A 27,512-nucleotide genomic window follows, 5' to 3' on the forward strand; every position below is an offset into this window, starting at 1 on the left:
TTCAAACAAATGTGTCGAATAGTTAATAATAATAATAGTTAATAAATAGATGTGCAGTTGAATTGTGCTGAAGATTGAGAACGCAAAAAGGCTTGCACCGTGGCTCAGCCACATATTACAAAATGGAGAACTGAACTAAACGCAGAGATGCATTTGATGAAACGATAAATCGATAAGTCGATTGATCGATAGATCAATAACATTGCAACAACATTTGGGGGCAGGGTTTGGTCTGTGACTCGTTTTATAAACAACAACAACAGCGCAGCGCTGCTAATGCACAAAATCGTTGGGTATATAATGCTGCGGCTCAACAATCACGCTCGTATAATGGGGCGTGGCAGCAACAGCTGCTGCCGCAGCGGCATTTACGCTCTTAAAGCTCTCCGCAAAGTCGCTGACAACACGCTGCTGCTGCTGTTGCTGCTGCTGCTGATGCATGCCATACTGTTGCTGCTGCTGATATTGCTGCTGTGCATGTTGCTGCTGTGGATGTTGCTGCTGTGCATGCAGTTGCTGCTGCTGCAAATGCTGATGCTCCAGCAAGTGTTGCTGCTGTTGCTGCTGCTGCTGCTGCTGGGAGCTGTTGTCGGAGAAGTAGCTCAGCTCGAAATTGTGACTCAGATCGCTGTAGGTAGTCTGCGAGGGCGAGGTGCCATTCACGATGGACGCATTGCCCGTGGACAGCTGGCGATCGCTCTCCGAGCTGCTCGAACAGCTATTCGAGTTGGCCGAAAAGGGTCGCATCATGGACGTGGCCACATCCACGGTGGCATCATAGTCATAATAATAATGATTGTTGTTGTTGTAGTAGAGGCTGCCCGTTGTCGTATCCGGATATTGCATTTCCGTTGAATAAACGCCCGAGGATGAGGCCGATGCACTGGAGCCGCCGCCGGCGCTGGAAGCGGTGCCGCCGCCCGCACTGCTGCTCGAGCTAACCACCAGATCGTTGAGCGGCGGATAGAGCTGCGTATAGCTGAGGCTGTCGTGATCCATACCGCCCGCCTGCTGCTGATGCAGCGGGGCATGCTGCTGATGCCACACGCCGGAGCTGCTGTTGTTGTTATTGTTGTTATTATTATTGTTGTTTGTTGGCACCGGCGTGACCGCATTGGGCGGCGGCGGCTGCACCGCCAGCGGCAGCTCCGGCTCAAAGTACGGATCCAGCTTAGGACTGACGCTCAACGCGGGCGTGCTCGTAACCGGCTGCTGCGCCGCAACGCAGGTGGCGCCTATGCTGACGGAGGCCGCTGCTGCCGCCGCCGCCGCTGCTGCCGCTGCCGATGCGCTGGCGGCCGCAGCGGCCACTGCCGCCGCCTGGGCCGCCGGTGAGATGGGCTCACGTTTAACCACGCCCGTTTGTATCTCGTTGAGCACCAAGTCTTTGACCTCTCTCTCGCTGAGCACATAGTTGACGCTCACGATGAAGACCTCGCGCGAGGATCGCGAGTTGTGCACCAGTGTGGCATAGGATTGCACCCAGACCCAGCCGCCGCCTTTGGTCAGGAAGCGATAATATTTGGTGGTAACTTGTCCTTTGTACAGAACTGCAGTGGGCAGAAAAGGGAGATGTTATACCGTTAGCTTAGTGCATAACGCTTTATTATTATTGTTTTCTTACGGATTTGATGGGAGCAGCGCATGGCCATTATGTCCGCGGCATGGATGTACTGATAAAGCGTCTTCTCGATAAGGTCCTGCGGCTCGTAGCCGGTTAGCTGCGATACGCTGTAAGCAAATAAATAGTTAAAGCAATCAAAACAAAAATCATGAAACAAGTTGAGGTTATGTACACAGAGATTGAGGTTATGTACTCAAGTTACGCGTTATGTACATATTTTTCACTTTTTGTTGTTTTCCATACACTTGCCAAGGGTGTTAGAATTTTGTCAGGAAATGTGCAAGGCATTGAAGGGTACATCTGCTATCTCATATAGTAAATCTATCCTTAAGTTCTTTCATATTTAGAGGTTTGTATACATTTTTAGAAACCTTTGTATAAAACCTCTTTTTGCTGTATACTTATTTCGGCATTAACAGGATCGAAATTCTACATCATAAAGCTGTTATAGGAACATTCTGCTAAAACAGATTTTCGTTTTTTCCAGGGTATTCAAACTTCGACAGCCCGAGTATATATATTTGTTTCTGATTTTGTATTTAAACAAATGGTGTTGTTGCCTTTGTGTGTAGGTCGGTTTACTTTTGTCAACTTCAATTCAATTATGCTGCAAAAACAACAGCTATCACACACACACACACACACACACACGGACAAGCACACACCGACAAACACTCACACACAAAAGGGCTGCCTTACACTGTGGGGGTTGGTCTTTACGATATCATTCAACTCGAGCGGAAAAGAGACGGAAGATTGCTGCCGCGGCTCATGGCTGAACATCATGAGGGTAATTGAGTGACAATAATGTCAGACAAAGTGGTCTGGTTGGAGGGCAGGGCAGCTGGTTGCGCCGTATAGGCAAAGGCACTTAAAGGCAACCGCCTTCTGCTTAGGCTGGACCGCCCCGCCCCCCCACCAGCTGCCCTCCACCCATTTTGGAGCAAGGCACACAAAGCAAAATCAAGCTCAAGAGGGAAATGATTTGTTTTCCTTTTTGTCAGAGCGGCCCCTCGTCTTGCGTAGATTCATTTCTTTTTGTTATATATGCTTTTTTTGTTCGTTATCTCTTTTGGGGGATGTTCCAGGGGATGTATTTGTTGTTTTTTAACAGATTCTTTTTTGCTTCTGTTGCGACCCGTTTAAATATTTGTCTAGTGTTGCTTTCGCTCGAAGGGAAATATAGCCTTTTTTATGGCCTGGTAACAGAGAAGGCGAGCTTTACTTTAACTAAGGTCCCATTTTTCGCTGTTTATGATCGGCTATTTTTTCAAAAAAAAAGTTTGTCTGTCTGTCTATGAAATTAATTAGTTACACGATCCTGGCGGGAACCTACAACATGTATTTAATATGGTCACTGGACGTTATTCTTTAAGATTTTGTTCGAATGTTTAGAGGTTCATATTAATTTGAAGTGTTAAATCCAAGTCCCTGGACTCTAACTTACCGTGCATCGAAAAAGATGAGCTTCATGTCAAGTTTGGCACGAAACATAAACATATTCTGATGCAGTTTTATTTCCGTAATGGCAGATGAAGGCAGCGAGTGACCGACGGCAACCAGGCCAAGATTCTGTATAAGGCTGCCCTGGCCATCCCCACAGTCCGGATAAATACGCGCCTTCAGATAGCCGGAACAGTGTATCACCTGAGTAAAAAAAAAAACCAATATTAGCCACAACTGAAGATAAAGGTAATAGAAAAGTCGGAAATCACCTTAAAGCCGGAGGTTGTGAGGCCCGCATTGCGCTTGGCCAAAACACATTTCATTCGCAGGAAGAAGGTCTTCTCGATCTCGATCGTATGGGAACCGCGATCATGGCCGTATGCCGCCGGATGCTGCACACCATTCGGGCTGCCAATGGGCGTGTGCGTCTGGGCGAGCTGTAGGGAGTTGAGAAAGGCAGCCTGTGGCATGAGTAAAACGTAACAAAAACAGAGAAACAGATAGAGCTGAAGAGAAAGACAGAAAGCGAGAGAGTGTGAGAGAGAGAGAGAGAGGGCTACTTACTGGATGCTGATGCATGTGCGGGTGCAAGGACAATATGGCATTCATCTCGTCCTGATCGTAGCTGTGTATATACTCGAATATGGAGTTGCCCGTCAGCTCGACCTGCGTGAGTAGAGAAATCAAACAAATTAATGCCAGCTCCAGCCTCCCAAGTGCCAATTAGTGCGCACTGCAAATGCAAATTCCGGGCCCGTGTCCGTGCGCCATTTGACGCCCACACAGCTGCTCGTTGACTTGCAAATGCAAGTGGCCCGGGCACAGAAAGGGCATTCACAACGGAATTTATGCGCATAAATCAAGCGATGCCTGCCAAGCAAACACACCCACCTGGCTGAGACCCAAATGCACCGAGGCTGTCTCCGAGATGTACATGATTTTGCCATCCGGTGCCACCACAAAGATGAAGCCGTCCAGTGTCTGCAGCAGATGTGAGCCCAACTCCTTGATGGTTGCGCCGCGCTGCATTGCTGGCGAGGAGCCCCAAGCTTCACCGAGTCCTGCAAGAAGGTTAAACATATTTTTGTTAATTAATTCGATATATTAAATTATTCTAAAATAATATGGTTATCAATTTCCGAAGCAAGATAAATATATTTAAATAACCTTAATTTATTTATATTTATACAAAATATTGTTAAAATTTATTGAATAAATAAATTTTATATTCAACACTTTATTTATTTTACTAGTTTATTTTATTTTTATATCTTTTGGAGGTATTTATTTGTTTTCGAAAAATTTTATTTTTATTAAAAACACAACTAAGAACGATACGTCGGGTGGACCGACTGGGCAATACTCTGCTCTACTGCTCTGCTTTCAGGGAATTCATCAGATATATATATGACAAATTTGTAAACTCTAATGCTAAAGATATTAATGTTTGCGAAAACTCAGCAAACATTTGAAAATCGAACATTGAACGAAAACTAACATCGTTAACAAATTTGTTTTTATACGAGCAGACGAATGGACAGCAAGACGAATCATCAATATACTCTGGTTCGCTTTGTATATAAAAATAAAAATGTTAAATCTCTAATGTTATGATATAATAAACATAAAAAATGGCATTTTAGAAAACTTTAAAAAGTACAGCTTGGTTACAAAATTTGCAACAAGGTTAGAAATTGGCCATGTAGTTTGTTAAGTTAATCTATATACTGTAATAATATTAATAACTATAAATTGATTGCATTTAAAAGCACTTAAATTTCCAACTTGGCTGTAACATTTAGAACTAGCTAGCAAATTTCCTGTGTAGTATGTGAGGTTAATCTATGATCAGTAACTGTACAACAAATTATAACAACATATGTTGTATGGCTAGTAGATTGCAGCTTAGAACAATTTCAAATGTACAACTTGGTTTTAAAATTTGCAAATAGTTTGTAAATTTGACATGTACTTTGTAAGGTTAATTAATAATGTTAAAAGATAATAACAATAATAAATTGAATTTTACAAAATTATAAAATTTATAACTTGGTTCTGAAATTTGTAACCAAGTTGTAAATTTGTCATGCAATTTGTTAAGTTTACACTTATTTTCAGCTACGGTTAGGACCATTCAATTCGCTAAAATTGCCGCTAAGCAAACTTTCCCATGGCCTCTTTTAACAGACTGTCAGCTAAGTCTGTGCCGGCACACGCCCAGACGCCCCCCACATTGCCCACACAGTTGACGTCTAAATATTATTCCCAATTAAAGTCATCAGCGCCGTAGGTGGCCCATTCACAGCCCCGGCCAGGCACAAGCAGGCGATATTCACTGCATTCTCATGTCATCTCCTGGCTCCTTGATTCTATTGTTGTTGTTGTTGTTGGCTTGTTCCTGGGCACATTGTGCGCGCACTTCCTTGCGCGTTGTTTGTTGCCTATTATTAAAATAATTATTTCAATAAAGCCCACAAAAAAAAACTGAAAAGAGAAAAGCACAAAACGCTGCGCACAATGGAACAACAGAAACAACAACAACAGCAATCACCCCAACCCTTAGGTAGGGCCTTGTGTGCAACCCTCGTAGTCAGCACAAAATCTCAGCGCCGCACACACACAACCAACCATCCACCCACACACACACAGTAATACATGCCACCCAGCGCCACCCACTGGGCATCCACTTCCAGTGAACGTCTCGTCGCTCTCTCGCTGCTCGCTGGTTTTTGAGTGGAACAACAGGCCGCCATTGTGTTTTCGTGCCTGCCGCCAGCTTCCCACCCACACACCTCCACGCCCCGCTAGCTGAGGTCCACACTTAGCCCCCACCTGGTTGTTTATTGTCTGCGCATTGTTGAGTGGTTTTTCCGTTAAGCATATGCTTTAAGCAAACATTTCGCCTTTTAAACTTGAAAATTTTGGTCGTCTTGTTATTTTTGCGCCGCGTTAAATTAACAAAGGCCGTGCGGCAATATCCTGCTGTGACCTGCCAGGACATGTGTATATATGTATATGTGTATGAGTGTGTGTGTGTGTGTCAAAGCGTAATGAGCGTGCCGGCCGCGTGGCTGTCACCGGATTCCGGATCATTTGACACGTAATTCACACGCCGCACACAGATGAAAAGCCAACAACAGCAAATCGAGCGGCACATTTAATTGAACTAATTGGCATTTGTGTAGATCTGTGTGCACTAAAAGTGTTGAGTGCTAAACTTTGGCGGACTTGGTCCACTTACCATCCGGAAAAACTTGGCGCATTTTCAAATAGGATGTGGTCAAACGTATGACGGATGCCTTGTCCAGCTGTGATGTAATCGCCGCTGGCAATGGCAATAATTTGGCCAATTCACAGAATTCCGTGTTTTCCTTTTCACGACGCGTGCGTGCCGCATTTTTGCTTTTCTCCTTCATGGCACACGTTTTGGCTATATCTGCAAGGAATATCGAGAGAAATATGCACCATTTTAGTAATATATTTAAAGAAATTCGGCTGTGCGAATGTTTGTAACAGCCAAGAAACATTTCCCACCCATAAACAATATATATATATATCTCCCAGATTTCAAATATTATAATGATGACTTAAGTATAAAAAATAAAAATGCTAAAATAAATTTCCAACATTTAGGATAAATCATTTTTAAATAAAAGATAATAATAAGAAAAATAAAGTAATAAGTTCATAAATTACGAAAAAATGGAATAATATGTTTTCAAAAATGTTGTATAGGTAACTTTTTGGGAATACATATGCCGATGTCGTTCAAGTCGAACCACTATATTTTACAGCTCACATAGAAATAATCCGTGAAAGAAATTGTTATATTAAAACCTGTTTTTAGAATTCTAGCCAAACTGTGCGATAATGAACTTCTTACAACTTCCAAAGCTTGCGCAAAATCCATTGAGCATTCTTGTTACTAAATAAGTTTAATCCAAACAACTTTGAACATTGATAATATAATATATCCTAATCCCACAAGAAGCATCGCTTAAAAATAGACTTCTAATATAAACAACTATATCATTTTTACGGGCTAAATTTAGCAGACATTCCAATTAGAAGCTCAATTGATTATTCAATTTGACAAAATCATATCCATATCGAAAAACTATGGTATATCTTAAAGAATCCATTGGATTCAAAATAGATTTTAAATGTAAGCAACTTGTTTGTTTCTCAAAAAATGCTAACCAAACGCAACAAATAAGAAGTTCGATATACGTCTAGCATGTGAACAATTTATCTTCAATATCGGGCAACCATATCATATAACTTATTTGAGAACAATCTCTCGAATTTGAAAAAAGCGTGGTGTATTGAAATATATCACAAAACTAACGAGAACTCGGCTTTGCATAACATATAACAATAATCTCACAAAGCTGCTTTACATATGCTAGGGTATTTGAAACCCAATGTTTGTTTATTTTTGTTCTTATTTTCCCAGGAGCACAAACCATGCAATCGGCTCTCGTAGCAATCCTTGCGCACACGACGATGGTTCGTCATTTTTGTTAAATTAGTAAGTTCTTTTAATTTTTTTTAGAGCCTTCTCGAAACACTTCGCAGCACTTGCTCATAGCACGACGATCACCTGTTTGCGACTGAGCGCACTTCGTCCTGTGCAGTCAGTTTTAAGAGAGATTTCTCTCAGGATCCGACTACCTGCTAACTCAGTACCAAAAACTGTAGCAGCCATTGGCCAGCTTAGTGGGCGCAGGTAATAGACTCTTTGCCTGGGATTCAGACCAATTGACTTTTTGGCCATATTACCAATTTCCATTGATGCTCAATGGCAACCGGAACTGCTGGGCGAGTGTCTCTCTGTGTGTTTGTGTGTGAATATGTGTATGTTAGCAACAGGTTGACAGCGACTGCCGCAGCAGTTTTGACTTTTGTACATAATGTACAACACCTATTTTTGCAAACCCCACACAGCCCTAAAGTATAAATGTGTGTGTGTGTGTGTGTGTGTGTGTGTTTGTGCAGTTCGTTACGGTCAGGACCAGTTTTACTTTTTTTGGCCGAATTTTGAACGTTGCCTTCTTTGCCATTGATAAAATAGTTTCGAACGTGATGTTGGCGCAGTTTTTGGCAAGAATTCATGGCATGGCTCCTGCTGACTTTTTGGCCAACCATCGCACACCCACACCTACATTTGTATCTATGAGTTGGCTATTTAGCAGCAGGCATTGCAAGAATTCGCACGTAATTACAAGCTTATTGACGTAGGTCACGTAGTTGACCAGACATGAATGAAATATCTAGCTAGATGTATGTGTGTAAATCTGTCTATATCTATGCCAGCTATATGTCGCAGATGATAAACAATTTTGGTTTATGGCAAACAAATTTATGCTTTGCCAATGGTTACTTTAAGGGCAGAGTAAGAAAAATATTGCTGAATATAATGTTCATCGCCGAAGCATAAATACCCTTGCAGACATATGGCTTACATGCTTTTATATGGAATTTTTATGTCCGATCAATTGATGTCATACAATTTAGTAGACCGTTTAAATACGGATTTTGCAGTTATGTGAATTTGTGAGAATTTGATGTAAGAACCTCATTTTTTGCGATTCTTCCCTTGCAAATTTAATGATATACTAATTCGATATTTATGAGAATTTGATCATGCACTTTAATGAACCTTTAAATTCCAGAGTTTGATAAGGAGTTTTAAAAAAAAATAAACTTGTATTTACTACAACTTTTTCGAGCTATAGTTGCTCGATTATAAAATGTATATATATTTTAGAAAAGAGACATAAAATCCGTACAAAAATTAATTTTTTCTCATGACAAAATTTGTCATACTAAATCTCTTTTTCGACCAATACTCGACCAAATCTCAACATTGTTCTTGTTATATTTAAAATCCAAAAAGGTATATTTTTTATACCGAACTAAAATTTCGATCGATTATTGCTCTAGTATAATGCTACAGGATATAGTAGTCCGATCCGGTCTGCCCGACATATGCCTACTGTAAAAAGATGGACCTAAGCAAAGATTCAATCCGCAAAAGAGGCACACACATCAACTCAGCTGTTGTTACTAATCAGAATGTATATACATATGCTTTGTTCTTTATAGGCGTCACATTCAATGGGACATTTGTCAAAAGTCGCTCAGCTGCTCTGACTGGGCCCGGGCCCTGTGCCAAATCGCAAGCAAACGCCGCGCACACGAGAGAGGTATGTATATCGACAGGAGCAACAGATTTGCTAAATGATCATAATCCTAAAGAGCAGCGCGCCGCTAATCCGCAACTCAAATGTGACAACATGCGCGTCTGAAGTGCCGCCGAGGTCGTTCATATCCGGCGTGGTTATGCTTCTTTTCGTTGTTGTTGTTGCTGTTGTTGCGCGGAAGTCTTCATGCGGCAGGGTATTCATAGTTGACCGCGGCAGTTACTAAATACCAACCCGTGGTAGGGAAGTTTTTGTGAACAGCTATTGTAATGCGCATAGAAGTTAGCTAATGATAGTTTATGGCCTCTAAGTGGGTCAAAATGGTTCAGAATATGTACATATTGTATATACTCATTTAGTGCAGGCATAAATTGGTATCACATAATTCAATCGTAGCATATTTCTAATATGCCTAATGAAAACGAGCGGAAATAAGACAAATTCCCATAAAACATAAGAAGAGGAAAAAAAAAATAGTGCAAGTCAGAGCATTTGATGTGTACAATAAATGGAATTGATTAGGAGAAAAGGTAATTGAATACCCAAATCGATTAATACTCTTACCTACAACGTATCGAGCGATAAATATTTTAAATCATTTAAATTTTACATGTTAAACAAATTTTTAAAAATCAAATAGTTTGCGGAAATAAGATTTTAAGCCTAGCACAAATTGTAAAATTTTTAATAAGCTTTAGCAAGAGCTAGAAATTTTTACTTTAAAAATTTACATAAAACTTAAACAAAAAACTATAATTTACGGTTTCAAATTTTGATGAAAAATAAATTAAAATCGTGAATTTAAATTAAGCTACTTGCATTTTTTTTTTAAATTTATAACATCTTTTTTACAAATTTTTAAATAATAGATAAATAAGTTAATAGAAAGGCAGTCTGTGTCTAAGACCCTGGTTGTTTACTTTAGACATAGACTTCGTTTTTATAAATTTATTCCCTCTTTACTTTTGAACAACAAAATTTCAATATTTATATTCATTTCAGCAAAGAATAACCATTTGGAAAACTATATTCTTATAAGGCGAACTAACAAAAACAAACTTCTGATTTCCTGGACAAGAATAGAACTCCTATTTTTTTGAGTGTACAATTTCTTTGTCTTATGTGCCGTGGCCTATAGAGCATGCTGCACTGGCTGCGCCGCAAAGTAATGTCACTCTTCCGGGAAAGAGCATAAAACCAACAAACAGACACGCGGAGTCGCTTCACGCTACTGGCGCTGCTTAGCCGAATCTTGACCTTAATCTTGTTAAAGGCAAATGCCCAAAACAAATAGAAAAGTTTAAAAATAAATCCGAGCACTGAACTTGAACTAGCCTGTGCCGCTGTGGCGAGAGAGAAAGAGAAAAGTGGCGTAGGAGTTGCCCGTTCGGCGACAGGTAAACATGCAAAAAAGATTCCCACGCTGCCAAAAAAAATAAAAATAAACAAATCTATATATAAATAGCTAAATACACTATATAGACGTATATGTATATGTATAGTAAAAGCAGCAGCCATAAAGCAATTAACGGCACATTGAACGCTCGTCTCGCTCCTACGCTGGGCCGCTGTTAATGTGGGTGTTGCGGCTGCGCGCTGCATGCGGCAGGCGGCATGCAGCAACGGCGTCGCGCGACAGGTAATATGTACGCCTCGGCTCGGCTCGGCCATGCAGCATATATGCCAAGAAATTCTGGACACGCCGTAGAGGCCGAGCGTTTTGCCAGTCTTAAGCAGTTCCCACGCTCACGACTAGCGGGTATTTCCAATGGACCAATTGATAAAACGGGGAAAAAACGCACAGCACATGTAAACGAATTGGCCATTAAGTGTGAGAAACTGGGAAGATGTTCAGGTAGTGTATATATACATAAGTATATACGGCAGATTCCCACACAGCAGCAGCGGCAGGTCCTGTGCGTTCCGCTCGGCCCGCTCGTCCTGCGCTATCAGGTGATGGAAAATTCAACATACGTTTTAAATGTGCGTAACATATGACATTGCCATAAAGGATAACGATAAGACATATACATATATACAGTGCCTGCTGCCAGTGTTTGCCACTGTCAAAATGTGAGCCAACCCTCGCTTTACTTTAGCCAAACCTTAACCACCCCACCACCACCCCCTCAATGCGCGCACTCTTTTTGGTTGTTTTTCCAACGCACATGAAGTTTTATCTTGAAACAACAGCCAACGACGTTGGGCGCGTTGAAGCGGGGGGAGGCTGTGGGTGGTGTGGGCTGTTGCGCAGATTTTAATGCTTCGGCCGCGCTTAATTTTGGGATTATAACCCGTAAAGTAAACAGTAGACGCAATGTCCTTAGCCCAGGACGACTGCACACATTAACCCAATTTCAATATGCTTTTTGATTTGTTTGCGCGCCACTTTAACATTATCAAACAACGGTTTATGCGCGCTTGGTGGGCGTGGCCGCCTGTGGGCGTACAGGGGTGTGTGCGTTTTAATTGCCAGCAATAACAAGAAACGGCGGCCAGCACAACAGCAACAACAAAGAGGGGCACAACAACGAGGGGGACAACAACAAAAGCCCAAATCCCATCTCCAAGCCCGCTAATTGCGTCAAGTTCTTGTTGGAGTTTCGGTTTAGGGCAATTGTTGGGTCCAAGGAACTGCATATTGATTTGCCTAATTGTGCCATATATGCTTTATATATGTGCTTTATGTATATATTTATTTCATTACATCACTAAACATATATTGTTATATATTTAAATATTGTGTTTTTGTATATTTTTTGTTTATATATTTTTAGGTCCTATGATTCGCATAATTATACCTATATGGTACACCATATAATCGTTATAGACATATATACAATTATTTTATAATTTAGTTTTTTTAATATTACTAAATATTTGTCAGTACATACATATTTAATAAAATCCCTTGTCATGCAATGTGTGACGAACAGAAGGAGCCGATCCCATAAAGTAAATATATTCTTGATCAGCAGTAACAGCCGAGTTGATATATCCGTATATCTCTTTCTATGCGAACTACTCTCCCAGCTTAAAAGTATCGCCGTGAAACTTTTCATAGGTACGTCTTTCTATTGAGCGGACCAATATAGCATATAGATGTCATAGGAAGTTGTTTCTTGTGTGAAAAATTATTTTGCTTATCAAGAGGTCTTCACTAACCTCAGCTATCAAGATCGCACCACTATATTATAAAGCAAAATGGGATGAGGAGACATTTTCATCAAACTTTGCATTTACGATGTTCAGTTTTTTCACATATCTTCAAAGCTATAAGACAAATGCGTAAAAGGGTATGTGTTATGTGTATAACTTCTCATTTTAAAGCCAATTTTCTTCTAATAAGATAAAAACGCTCGTAAGGGTATACCACGGAGCGTGAGTTCATCTAAAGTCCCCAAATTACGATAAAACCACATTGCTTAAGTTAATTGAGGCACTCGTTATGATCTCGACCCTTAATCAACTTACGAACTGTGTTATATTCTTGCGAACGTTTTGCATCATTTGACTTTAATATTTGCCATTGATTTGATTTTATTTCAAATTATTCAAATCCGAAAGCAGATGAAAGGACATTTAGTCGTTGATCAGCTTATAAGATAATATCCATAAGACCTTTGAGTTGTGAATAAGGAAAAGCGAAATTCACCTTTCAAATTAGGATGATCAAATTTGCATGACTTTATAATAGGCTGTGCTTCCAACAGTCAGATCGTTCTATCGTAGGAAAAGTGGGGGCAAAGATTAATATTTTATAAAAGAAATTTTTTTGTTTTGCAACATATCTCAGTAATTACAAGCTTGCAGATAACCCCATAAACTTTGGATTACTTTCATCATGTAGCTCCAATAGCTAAAGTCCAGGTTAAAAGTTTATTTGCAACTAAAAGAAGCATAAACAAAATAATAACAATTAGATGTCATGACAGCATTTGCATAATTAAAAGCGAAGCATTATATAGCTATGAAAATGCAGCATTAAAGCAAGTAAATAAAGCACCCAAATATATTGTTATCATACAAAAATGCCTTAATGCTTGTGCTCCTGCAATGGAATAGCTAAACGAAAGAGCTTAAATATATTAAATATTAACACAGCAAATATCACGTAAATAACAGATTTTAATGTTAAACTAAAATCGTTTGAATTATTGTGAATGCATATTCCAATACAAACAGCAAGAGAGGTTGCTGGAGAGGGGGAGCGAGGGGCAGAGAGACAGTGCCAATAAAATGAAAATAAACAATGCAAAAAGCTAGACCAATGCTCGAGCAATAAACTTAATGATAATCAACAGGCAACATCATCAACATTTTATGCATTACAATAATTTTTGGAGAAACAAAAAAAAATGAAAATAATTATGCATGTATTTTATTTGTATTTGTTAAACAAACATGAAGCGTACAAATACACAAAGCGCGCCGAGGCGTTCCAAATGCGAAAGTAAACTTTCAAATGAAATAAAAAAGCAACAACAAATAACAATGGCAATGGGCAACAACAAATACGGCAGCAAAATGTGTACCAGGGAGCAGCCAGCAGCCAGCAGTTGGCAGTTGGCTGTTGGCAGTTGGCAGTGGCAACCAGCAGCAGCCCAGCCATAAATACGGAAAATCTCGAAAATATCACGTAAAATCGATCAACAATACAAACTTGCAAGCCGAATGGCCATTGGGTAGCCCCACAGAGCCCCCAGTCCCATTCACCATGCTGGCTCGGCAAATCAAACAACTCGAACGCAGGGCAAACGGGCGGCAACGACCAAGGGTCAAATCGATAACCATAATTTTATAGCATTGCCCTCTGTGCATACAAGCTGCTATGCAGTGCGCTCTCCTAAGCCCCCCCCCCCCTCCCCCACACCTTTTCTGCCGCTTTTGTCTGATTCTTTTTGTATACCCTGTATTCACATATAGTGCGTTAAGGGGGCATAATAATTTTGAGCAAATGTATGTAACATATAGAAGAATGCATCTTCCATAAAGCATTTAAAATCCTGATCCTGATTTCCTGATCCATTCAGCAAAAGACTTATACATTTTCATATTTATCCCCATATAACATATGCAGAACGAGTTTATCAAATTTTATTTCGATACTACTTTCGCCATATCGATATATATAGATTTTGGGATACGGTTTATTACCGACATATTTCGAAAACTATAAGAGGTATATACAAAAACTAGGGAATATAGGCTCTCGTATAGTCGTACACATACATATTTGGATGCCCAATTTATGATCTGCAAATTTTAGCTTTAATATTACTCTAAGGAAAGAGAAAGCACAGCCGAAGAATGTTCAAATGCCTAGGGTATCCCTAAGTCGGTCACGTCAGCCTAGAGCGCTCTTGTTTTTTTCCTTCAAGGTTCGACCTCACCTACGCGTAAATAACCAAACACCTCCATTATCACTTACAGCGCGGCAGACGCATTGTCCGATTGTTGTTGCTGCTGTTGTCAGTACGTGATGTTCCCTATAAATTTGAATTTGATTTTGAATTTGCTCTAAAACAGCAGCAGCAACAGAAACAACAACAACAATAACAGCAGGAACAACAATAACAATACAAACCAGCGTGTTTGGTGTGACTCGACTACCGACTGGACACTGATGGCGGACACTGTACAAATACGGAAAATTCAAGAGTGGAAAACAGGTAAATACGAGCAAACAACAACATCAAATGTAAACATGCTACATATTGAGAGGTAAATATCGTCAGATATTATTCACATCAAAGCTCTGCATATTCGAGTCGAATTTCAGTCCCCGAACAATCAGTTGAGTTGAGTTCGAGTTCAGCCAAATAGTATATTTAAGTAGTTTACTTGATTATACTATACTGCATTATACTATGCTACTAAACTAGTTACTATAATCTACCATACTATACTATACGATACAATACTATACTTTTATATAACCAAAAACCTTCATAAACTTTTCTAGGCATAACGTTTATTTAATTATCCATTTTTAAGATACAGTCAAAACTAAATGCGGTGATAACTTTTCGATTAATAGAGCCTACAATTTATATATGGGATATATCTTATAGTTCTCGAGTGATGCCGAAAATAAACCTTGTCTCAAAATCGATGTTATTATGTATATTATAGTTATAAAATCTATCTAGCCTTTTATTGACCTTTGTGAGCCATGAGAATATTTTAAGTTTAAAATACTATCTTAAAAGATCTCTAAGAAAAATTACCTTTAAAAAGAAAAAACTTTAATATTTGGGTTTAAGGATTATTGCGATTTCGGGTTGTTAAATTTCGGGTCTTTTTAAATACAATTCTAAACATTACATCGCTTCCTGTGGGAGTTTGACATGAACATAAAAGTATGCTACATTAATTTATCGCAAAGACTCATGTGACAGAATTTGGCTTAAACGTCGTAATAATTTCCTGCAATCAAGCAGTCCTTGTTGGATGAGTTATCTAAGTGACTGCACTAGGAAACCAGAACAAACATAAAAGGATCCTGTTACGAAGCATATAACACGTCGTAATACCATAATACTAGTGTGGATTTCTTATAAAATCTGTGGAACTAATTTAAGTATATACGATTGAAATACTCGTAATTGCATAAAAGTCCTTGAGATGTGATCGAAACCACTCGCAAGGGAATACCACAGGTCTTAAGTGGCCATTCGATTCCCTTGAAATATATCCATAATATAGAAGAAAACACGCGATATCTTGGTATATATGTATAAGATATACATATGTGGTATTTATTTACGTATGTTTTGAAAATTGCTAGTTTCCAAAAGAGCTTTGAATAATTTTCAATACATAAGTTTGTTTTTGATTAATAAGATAGGCGTTTAAAATATTTTACTTAAATGGAATATTTTAAATATTGTTTAGATAAGAATTCTCAAACACCTGAGAGTCCATGTGGCTCGATTTCTCTAGATCTATAATTATTTAAATTAAATTGTTTACATTAGTTAAGAAAACTGAAAACTGGGAAATTCGAAACTGGATTCTGGTTATTTCCTTGTTCTTTCAAATATGTGAATTTGCTGCTTTTAAGATCATAGAATTGAAATTGTTCGCCTTAAATATAAAAACATCAAATCAAATCAAATCAAATTATTTTAAGCGCATGTACAAATCAAATATCACTTCAATTAGATTTCAAAAAGCATGGCATTAATTACGTCTTGCATTTTCTGATATGGGCAACTGCAACAGCCGCTGCAGCAGTGAATGTGCAACAACTATCAACAACAACGAGAACAACAACAACAACAACAACGAGAACAACAACAAAAGCAACTTGAACTCAGAATGAAACAAAAATATGGTTGGGAAAAAATCAATACAAAGTCACGTTTAAGAGAAAATCACGTTTCATTAGATACCTACACCATATAATATATATACCTTGCACATGCCCTCACACACATACACACACACATATGCATATATACACACACAAACACACACACGAACATACAAGGCATTTAAATTCCATTTCTTGCTACGAATTGATTTTATGTAAGCGAAAACTATTTCAAAAACTAAAAACTCGTCACTGAATTGCGTTGAAAAAATAAAAGCAACAAAAGCGGCCATTTTGAATAGCGCTATTTCGGTTCTACAATCCCCATTTATAGAGTACCTTTATCTGTATCGTCGCGTGCTTACCTTGAAATTTACGACATTTTTTGTTCGCTTTAATATCAAGGTTGACATTCTTGTGGGCGGGGCTCTAAATATAGAAGGCACCGCATTGCGGTGTTACAGTGCTGGGCGTTTCCTGGGCATAATTAAGGATTGTTGTTCCCCAACTTAAGCCCTTTCAATGGCTGGGCCATTAGTTGCTTCCCCAAAATGGTGTTGACAACTTAAGGATATTTTTGGCTTAAGCAGCAGATTAACAACCATTTTAATAGACTTGTCCGACTACACGGAGTGTCGTTAACATAAGCCTATTGGTAAGCATATGATTTATGTGCACTGCTGCGTTCTTGCGCGATTTTATATGGGAGCCTAAACATCTCAAGAAATGAATGCTTCATATTATGCTACAGAAATATACTTATAAATTTGAAATAAAATCAAACCTAGCAATTATTTGACATCAATGTAAAAAGAACTGATAGGTTGTCCTTTTGATACACAAATTTGATTTTTTAATAGTCCAATATTTAAATTTATTTACGAATTATTCACGTTACTTTAATTGAAAGCATATTTACTAGGAAAACAAACTTTAAAAGTTAAGCTGTTTTTAAATTTAACATGAACGTTAAGAGTACATGACGTGCTACTTTACAGCATAGTTTAGAAAATGTAAATCAAGCCCCTGTGATTTTTACAACGACAACAATTTCGTTTTGTACCGAACAGCAAAATTACAGCATTAAGCGGATTTCGTCACAAGAAGTCAAACACGCAGACTAACGTGCAACTCACACACACACACACACACACACACGCGCTCAATCCCCCAGACGAATCTCAGTTTGTACATCAAATATGTAGGAGACAAAAGAAAAGCATAAATTCTAGCAGACCAGAAATACAACAACGAGCACAGGAAGCAGCAGAACGGCAAAAGGCAACAGCAGCAACAACAATCAGTGCCATAAACTATACAAAAACGACAAGCAACAAAAAAATAAAAGGAAAAAAAAGAAAATGGTGTCTCAGTCAGGTAACATTAGAAAGATATTAGGGCCGCCGCACGGTTCATTCACCGACCATTGCAATACGGCTGCGCTGCTGCCGCTGTTGCTGCTGCTGCTGCTGTAACAGGAAAAAAACTGGTTTCCAAATACAAACGCACACATATACATACATGCCACCCTCTGTCAGACAGGCAGAACAACAACAACAGCAATGCACAGTGAGTGCGAGCGAGAGCGGACGAGTGCAAAGCATTACACAAATACGAGCACACTGGCAACAACATCTCATTGGCTGTCTCGGCGTGTTTAATACCCCACGAGCACGCAAACAACGCACACAAACACAGCGCGAACCTGGAACGACAAACTGGAACTGGAACTGCTGCGTGTGTGTGCGTGTGTTTGTATCTCGCGGGCCTGCTTGTGTATTTGTATCGCGTCTGTCGCCGTCGCCGCCGCTCCGCCCACACACACAGGCGCATAATTGTTGTGTGCACGTCTGGCAACGCCTTAATAATTGTTATTTGAGTTTCATTTTGTTGCCGCCGCCACCGCAACCGTAGTGTGCGTGCGTGCGTGTATATGTGTGTGTATGTATTTTACACTCCATTAGCGAACATTTCGTGCATTGGAGTGGTTTAGCTTTCTCTTTCAGCCCTTTTGAGCAAAAAGATTCTCAGTTCGCTGACAAAGTTGTTGATTTGTGTGTGTATGTATGTTTGGGGGCGTGTGAATGTGTGGAAACTCTTCCGGCCGCGTGCGCTAGTCAAAATTCAATGTCAGTTCTGGCATATCCACGTGTACATGCATGCATACATGCATATGTAAGTCTGTATGTATTGGCATGCGTATATGCTGTAATGTCTTTCACTGTACACTGGGCCGCCATTTTTTTTTTTTGGTTTTTTGCAAATTTTGCATAAGGCACACAAATCTTAAGCATGCTCTCATAAAGTTTATTATAACACTTTAACCTTTTTTAACGGTTTTTCGTTTGTTGCTGCTTTTTATGTCACATAAAAAACGAATTTCTTGTTAAACTCGTAACGTTGTAAATAGGAAATGTGACACAGAAACGTAAATATATATATATTGATAAATAAGAAATTTGATTAAATTTCATAATATTTTTAATATTTAAAATTTTCGACTAACGTTATTGTCTTTATTTTTGCATGCTTATAAAATCGCTAAACATTCTTTAAAAAAAAACAAAGCAAACACTTTTTGCAAATTATTTGCTAACTTAAAAATAATCATAGTAGTTCACAGTAAAATAAACAAAATAGTTCAGAAATTGTAAGAATTTAGATTCAAGGTCACGCGTTAAATTAAAATGGCCTTGCAGTTAGTTCTATTGTTTCTGGCCATTATAATGTATATGCCTTCATTGAAATAACGCCAATTTCGTTTGAGATTTTATTTGAAATTGTGCTGCAATGTTGGTCATTTTTACCACTAACTTAACGTGCAACACCAACGCAAATTGTAATTCAATATTTTTCAGTTGCATTTAAAAACACACTTTGCAGCAAAAGCAAAAACAACAACAACAACAACAACAAGGGCTGCTGTCAACGGCAACGTTAACTGGCCCCAACGACAGGCGCATGTCCAGACCGAGCGACTGTGCAGCAGCCAGTAGCAGGCACAGCCTCGTGCCCCAGCGCTGTCGTGTGGCCAGACAAAACAAATCATTTTTCGAGTGCCGAAAGGAAAATAAAACATTAAAAACCAACAACAACAACGAGAAAAAAAACACTGTCTGCTGCGACACACTGTAAAAACAAACAGCTGCAGCTGCTGGCGGTAAGAGTATTCACACTGTTTAATTACTTTTTGGATCCATTTCATATGCGAAATGCTTAAGCTGCAGGCTGCATTGCGCGCTGCGTGGCGCGTCAGTTAAAAGTAAACCTTTTTATTTTTTTTTTGTTTTCGCTATTGTGTTTAACGCGCGCGCGCAACGTTGACGACGCTCACAGCTGGCCACTGGCACTGGTCACTGGGTGGTGCAGTGCGACGAACACGAACCCGAGAACTCGCACCCGCGCTGCGATTGCCGCCGCTCTAAACTGAAACTAAGCGACGCGTCGCTGCGCTGCTCTTGGCGCTGCTCTTGGCGCTGCATTCTGAGCTGAGCTTTGGCCGAGAGCTGGCGCTGCTGCTCCGCTTTTGATTGGCTTACCAACATTTTCAATGTCGCCAACAATGTCACATGTGCCCTGCGACGGGGGGGGGCGCAACGAAAGTAAATAAACAATACTTTCGGCGCGACCGTGACTTGTGCTCGGCTTGCAAAAAAAAAAACAATAAGCAAAAACATCAGAAAGAAAAGAAAATCTGTTGGCATTTCACTGGAAACTGCTGCGCTTTCTTCTGCATCGACTACGACTTTCTTTTGCCACAATGCTGATCTAGGCAGAACAGAAGGCGAAACTCAAAGTTATTTAAGACTTGACCCCTGAATCAGACACAACAAAAACAACCAAAAGACAAAAACAAAAACATAATCGCATAATACTTGGAATCAGATTTTTTAAGCGCTTTATGCGCTCTACCCATTGAAAATGTCTTGCAAAGAGGGTAGATTCCGCCTGGTATCTCCTCCAGGGTATCTTTGAAAAATATATACTCCCGATCAGCAGCCGACTTGGACATATTCCGCTGCCTGTGCAATTGTCTGTCTGCATGTCCCTCTCCCTGAGTATAAACCTTGATCTTAAAATCTTTTGAGTCAAGGCCTGCAAATTTAATATTTAGTTTCTCAATGTGTTAACTTTGAAACGAAAATTTAAATAGAATAATGATAACTCGATGCGTACCCCCGCTGCCCCTAAAGTAATAAATACATTTAAAAGAGAAACCTTCAAACGTCGTAACACAAATGTAATTATATTATTTATACATACAACAAATTATATTACGTATAGAAAAAGTTCTCGTAAGTTTTATAAACAGAAAATTATGTTCCGAATAAAATATCTAATAAAATTAACAAATAATATATATAAAATAAATAACAAATTCGTTTTCGTTTTCGTTTTCTAAAATATTCGCAAGCTCAAAAACCAAATTTGGTTTGCTTCACCTGCCTCAAATTTACAAAAACAAACTTGATTTTTGGTAAGTGCACTTATGTTATATTTAAGCTCTTAAAATACAAATACATATATATCAGATATGGCTACAGGGCATCTTCTAGTCGTGCATTGACAGACATTCACTTGTTTACTATTATGCTCAAAGCACTTGCTGTTGTTGTTGTTGTTGTTGTTGTTGTTGTTGTTGTTGTTGTTAAACACTTTGTACTCGGACTGTGCGCTATCGTTTTCATTCATTGATCTGACTTATGGCCGATCACGCGTACATATGTTTCGGCACCTGGGCACCGTGTGCCGCGCTGTGGCACGTGTTTTCGATATGTGCAAAGCTTTATTGTTGTTGCTGCTGCTGTTGTTGTTGTTGTTGTTATTGTAATGATTGTTATTGCTGTTGCCAATTTTTGTTTCTTTTTGGCTCTTAAAATGTTTTGGGTCAGTTGTTGTTGTTGTTAACGGACGTCGATGAGCTAATCGTTTGTGACGTTCATATTTTCTTGCACGCGCTGCAAAATTTACGTTGTTGTTGTAATGCTGCTGCTTGCATTGTTGTTGTTGTTGTTGTTGCTGTTGCTGCTGCTGCAACTTATCAACACATAACGTGCAAATATGTATAATATATAAATAAATATGCTTTAACATAGATAGGAGGCTGAATCATCATGGCGCCGCTCTATTGAGTGCATCACTCGATAAAGCATGGAACCAACAGATTAAAGGAGATTTTCTAAGGCCGAGAGGTTTATTTTTTCTATAAAAAATAACTGAAAATCGAAACCGAATAGGCTAGAAACCGGCAAACGATTTGTCGAATAAACTTAAGACCTTTTTTCTGGCTCAAAATATAAAATTCTTGAAAGGGACCCAGTACATATGATTTAGGCCCTAATCATAACATATATCTAACCACATTTGGTCGATGCCAGTTTTGTGTGGAGATCTAATTTAGCTCTTAGCTAGTATATGAAAATATACAATATGTTTACGTTATATATATCATTTATATACGAAATTTTTGCAATAAATAACAAAAATAACAATTGCAAGCCGCATTCACGAACCATATCTTAAGGCAGGAAACTGGATCGAGCCGAACCGTAAACCGAGCCATCGACCATTTTTTTGCTTTAAAGCCCCGAAAAAGACTTTAACTTTCCACTCTTATTTCATCTATCGAGTCTTGCTCTCAGAAACAGCCCAAACTGCGATAAAAATAAAACTCGAGGTGAAAATAAAAAGTAGAATTAGTTTTATCAAAAATAAAAGTTTTATCAAGAACAGAGGTATTATTTTTTCAATATATTTATTGTTCATAAACATTGTACAAAAAGAACTTAACTCTCTTATTATTATGATAAGATTTTGGGTGAATAGCTAAGCAAATATCTCATAAAAACAAAAAATAGATACAAAGGCCTATTTTATGGATATTATATGGATTATTTACTTATTCCCCCAATGCTTTGTTTCACAAAAACAATTACTAAAACAGCTTTAAGTGAAGCAATCGAAATAAATGTAAGCATTTATGCATTTCATGATAAAACGAAATATGAAAAGGGGTCAACAGCATATGAGCATAGTTTTCCCATGCCTATATGGCCAGGGCAGAGATCGATATCGAGAAACATACGATCACACACAGCATAATGCAAAGGAATCCCATATATTTCATACAAAATGCTTTAACCCTTGTTTGTAAACATACATGAAAAAAAAAAGAAAGAATAAAAAACAGAAACTTACAAGTTCTAAGCCCAAGATTCGGGCGATGGCAAAATATGAAACGTGAATGCGGGCGCTGTTATCCGATAGCGGAATAGAAGGATGCGCACAAAGGACTTGGCAGGAGCAGGAGCAGCTCCTTGGGTCTGCTGCTCACTTGGAAACAAAGTTGCGGCTCTCTGCTACTGCTACTGCTTCTGCTTCTTCTTTTTTTTTTGCTACTTGCACAGATCGAACAGTTTCGATATCGGCACATCGGTACGTGATCCAAACAATGGACACAACAGGACAACGGGCTAAGGACAAACTACAAGGCAAAGCTGGTAAAACTGGGAAAAAATGTGTGCCAGCACTGGGCAAAGGCGTGTTAGCGCATAAATTAAGCCATAAACAAATAGCTGTTAATATTATAGAAAAAAGTAAAGTACTGGAGTGCATTCGACGGGAATGCTTGACTCGAAGATACCCTATACCAAGCTGCACCCTTAGCCACGCACTTCGGTCTTTATAGTCCGATCGTTATGGAATTTTTAAGACTCAAGCGCTGCGCTACATCATACATTTTTCATTTAATTACGAAGGAATATATAATATTCTGGATTCGTCTATCAAATACGAGATCTACATACTAAAATAGCTAGCTCTTCTGAGTTCTGAGGTGTGCCTGTTATATCTAATCAGAAAATCAATTATTATAGATTTCATGGGTAAGTTATTAATTTCCCCGGGCAAAAGGGATATCTAGGTACTAAGTCTCTAGTTCTAATACTCTCTGAGATCGATGCTGATCAAGAATATATACAAGAATATCGAGGAATTCATACAAACTGACGCTCAGTCGGACATGTGTGATGCTGATCAAGAATATATATACTTAATATACAAAACCATAATACGCCTTTCCCACTTCACCCCCAATGGGAACAGAATAAATAATATATATACATTTATTTTATGGTTGTATATTTTTAGTTTTGGAGCAGAACATTTTGTTAGATTGTTGCGCCGGCTGCGCTGCATGCCTCATTGGCAGCCGCTTAACTCCGGCTTAAGCGGAAGCTGCTTGTTTTTCCGCAGCCGGAAAACCCGCGGCGCGGCAGCGACAACCGATTTGGATTTTGTGGCAGACAACGCGACGGCTGTGCGGCTCAATTACATTGGCGATTGAGCGTAAAATTGTAATGCCTGATTTGATTTCACGTGACAAGGCGACACACACACACACACACACCTACCCCCACACACACACACACGCACACATTCGCTAAGCGTGTGACGCGTCTGTGGCTCGTTTTCCAATTGGACACAGCCGCTAATTTGCTTGGCGCGCGACACCTTCGGCCGGCTTGTCGCCTTCGAGTGGTCCGTCATGGTCAGTTCATAGCGCTGGACAACGCATCTCATCAGGTTCCAGCCAGAGTCGCCAACGATCGCTGCATATTTGCGACGCTTCGGCTCTTCCTTTTGCCTTCCTGGAAGTATTATTGTAAATTTCTCGCATATCTTCAAGCGTCGTTGTCGCCGAACTCTGCGTCTTTGACTTGGTCTCGCAATCGGTTTTTCGTCTTCTCTCGCCAGATTATTAGTTATTATTTTTTTTCGCTTTTTCATTTTATTGTTGTTGTCGTAAATGCAAATTAGTTATGCGCAATTTGCATATTCAACATTAAATACACACGGCTCAAAAATATTTCAAAAGATTTATATACAGACAAAGACGTCGCATGAGTATGGATGGCACTTATTTACATCCATATGAAAGCCTTGGCGTAACTTCTTTTTTTTCAGCGTAAGTTGCCACAGACTGGGCAAACCTATTCGAAACAAGCATTCTTTTCCAATTAAAGCAATTAAGGACCCCAATATCCATGGATATCTATAAAATGTTCTTAGACCTGAAGGTATTCAAATCTGTCTATGCTCAATCTGTCTATACTATGCGCGAATCTCGATGTGGACATGAAAAATTTAAAATATATATGAGCTATGGTAATAGTAAAATTTCAAGTCCAACTCTTTGAATAGTTAGTTTAAGCCTGCGATTAACACAACACTAATTCCATATTCTAGCCTGGGATTAAAACCTTGTTGTTAAATAATATGTCAACATATAAACAAATCAAGCTGAAAGCTGAAGCTTGAAAAAAATTTGAAAAAGAGCCCAAAATCAATTATAAATATTCTCAAGGCAATGTATGCATATGGTCATAGAACAAACAGTTTTGAACCTAAAATTTAAATGGCAATAATTAAAGTTTGCAAAAAGATATTCAAATAAAATAATAATAAATTAAATATAAAGGTTGATTCGCTTATGCAACTTGTAAGCCTGACTGACTGATTGAAAGTTCTTACTGTAGTTACTTTGTATGCTATGTCAGGGTTTTTTTATTTTTTTACAATTTTTACCAATTTTACAATTGAAAAAGCCCACCTGAGCGCTTATTTCAGAAAGCCACATTGTGATTTTCGAAATTTCACCCGCAAGTGTGGAAAATGCACGGAAATCAGTGGAATAAAACTTTTTTGCCAAACAACCGATCGCTCATTCTCTAGAACTTTGTAAATATTCACATGAGCTTTGTTCTACACGAATTTCAAATCATTTTCAAATATCCGTGTTAAATATATGAAATTTCTCAACGGTGGAAAATGGGTGACAAAGAGAACAACTTGTCCGCGGCAAAGCTATTATCCGCTAGCATATATATATATAACTATTCCTTAACAGACTTAGGGCTCAATTGGGTTCTTTCGTGATTGCAAAGTCTCTGTTGGTATTTTCAAGAGCATGCATATGCCAGCAATGGGAGGTCTATAAAATATAATTCATTGCCGCCTATATTAGCAAAGATCGAATGGCCAGAGCTTAACAAAAGTGTCGTTGACTTATGTATGTACACATACTCCTATATATGTCATATATATGTATATATATGGATGTATGCATGGTTTTATGGGGCTGCCAACGGTTTCCGTAGAAAATTAGCCTGATGACCGACATGGTCCGTGCAGGCTGCGTCTGAGTTTTGAGTCGCACTTGGAGTGGAAGTCGAAGTCGTAGTCGGAGTCGGAGTCGGAGTCGAAATCGCAGTCGCAGTCGCAGTCGGAGTCTTGACTGCAATTCGATTTGCTGTTTTTCCCTTTTCGTTATTATAAAACGTTTTGTTGTTGGTTTTTTTTTTTTTTAATATTTGCATTTGGCAGTCGGGCGTTGCGCTTTATGGTGTTCAGTTTTTGTGTGTGTGTGTGTTTTTTTTTCGGGGGTAGGACGAGGCATTTTATTGTTGCTAAACAATAATTTCTGATTCTTGGTCTTTTAACGGCGTCGTCACCAAACGCCAACGCAGCCAGGGAGTCCGATTACATTAGGGCAGAGGGGCAGAGTGAAGGGTCTGCGATCGGTGCTGGGACTCTCTGTGACATGCCCGATGCTTGTTGGATTTGCTGATGATGACGATGATGTCAATGGCTCGGTGTTCTTTGTGTTTCTTTTTTTTTTTTTTTTTTGGAACAGCCAGTACAAATGTTTTTCAAATTCCCACTAACCCCACCGCTTTCCCTATGTTCGCTTACAAATTTTCGCATTGAATTACACTTGTTTTTTTTTCTGCTTCGTTGTTTTTGAATAGATTTTGAGTCATGTTCTAGGCTTTGTATGGCAGCCAATGCCGACGGCAAAATGATATGACAGCGTAACCTTTTGTTTATCAAGCTATGCAAATAACTACAGATATGTTATCATATATACAATTGCAGCAGATTCAGGCGTGCGGCACGCATGAAATTGGCTCACCTTGGGGCAGCTATCCGTTTTGCCGCTGGGTGTTTTTGTTTTCAAAATGGCCGCCGTTGTTAATCCCAAAGTGCGCTCCGTACAAATCGCCGAGTAACAAATGAATATTGCAAATTGACGGCCAAAAGGAATGTTAATTGTTGTTTAGCACATTTTAGCTTAGTTATTGCAAAAATTAACTGAAATGCGTTGCGGCCGGGCGAGTTTTATGTTAACACAAATTATGGAGAAACCAACAACTTTTTAATGAGCGCCCCACTTAACATTATTATTATTATTATTATTTTTTTTTTTTTTTTGGATACAAATTTTTATTTTACGGCACTTGAACAATTGGCGATGTTTGTTGTTACATGCAAAAATAGTTTAAATATTTTTAAAGCGAATTGTAAGTGCCGTGTGTATGTATGTGTATGCGTAAGTGTGGGTGTGTGTAAATCACGAACGAGCGGCCAGGACGCTTGTGACAACGACAACGGCAACGACAACGACGGGCGCTTGAGCGCAGCTGAACCAGCGAACAGGCGGCGAACGAATGAGTGACTACTCAAATGGACCGAGAGCTCAGCTGCAGTAACCTGGGGGAGACAGCAGCAGCAGCCGCAGCAGCAGAAGCAGCCGCCGCAGCAGCAGCGCAGGCAGCAGGCGCTGCCAAAGCGTGTGGAGGCGCAACGAGTGCGCACACGCATACAAGCACAGACAGCACTCAGCAGCAACAACAACAACAAAACACACACACTCACACATACACAAACTGCCATACATATGTAAAAACAACTGTTTGCCTGCGGGTGTTGGAAAGTGGTGGTGGCTGAGCGCACATGCAGCATTCCAGTCGCTGTCTATATGTACACGTAAATATATGTATATATGTGTGTGTGTGCGTGCGTGTATTAATGAATGAAACGCCAATACCGCGATCCGCCCGCTGCTACCCTTTGCCCA

General features: G+C 39.3%; 1 protein-coding gene across 1 annotated transcript; it reads right to left on the minus strand.

Moving 5' to 3' along the window:
* Positions 1 to 522: 522 nt before the first annotated feature.
* LOC115761422 (protein single-minded) lies at positions 523 to 26,805 on the minus strand (the record flags this gene model as incomplete). The annotated part of the gene is made up of 8 exons (XM_030703183.1): positions 26,568 to 26,805; positions 6,312 to 6,506; positions 3,962 to 4,131; positions 3,635 to 3,736; positions 3,340 to 3,507; positions 3,072 to 3,271; positions 1,625 to 1,731; positions 523 to 1,550 (listed from the first exon to the last, which is right to left on the minus strand). Coding segments are annotated over exons 2-8 (1,950 nt in total), but the record flags the coding sequence as incomplete, so codon positions are not given.
* Positions 26,806 to 27,512: the final 707 nt, after the last annotated feature.

This window comes from Drosophila novamexicana, unplaced genomic scaffold, assembly GCF_003285875.2.
Source record: "Drosophila novamexicana strain 15010-1031.04,08,12 unplaced genomic scaffold, DnovRS2.1 tig00000485-arrow-pilon, whole genome shotgun sequence".
NCBI classification, from domain to species: Eukaryota; Metazoa; Arthropoda; class Insecta; order Diptera; family Drosophilidae; genus Drosophila; species Drosophila novamexicana.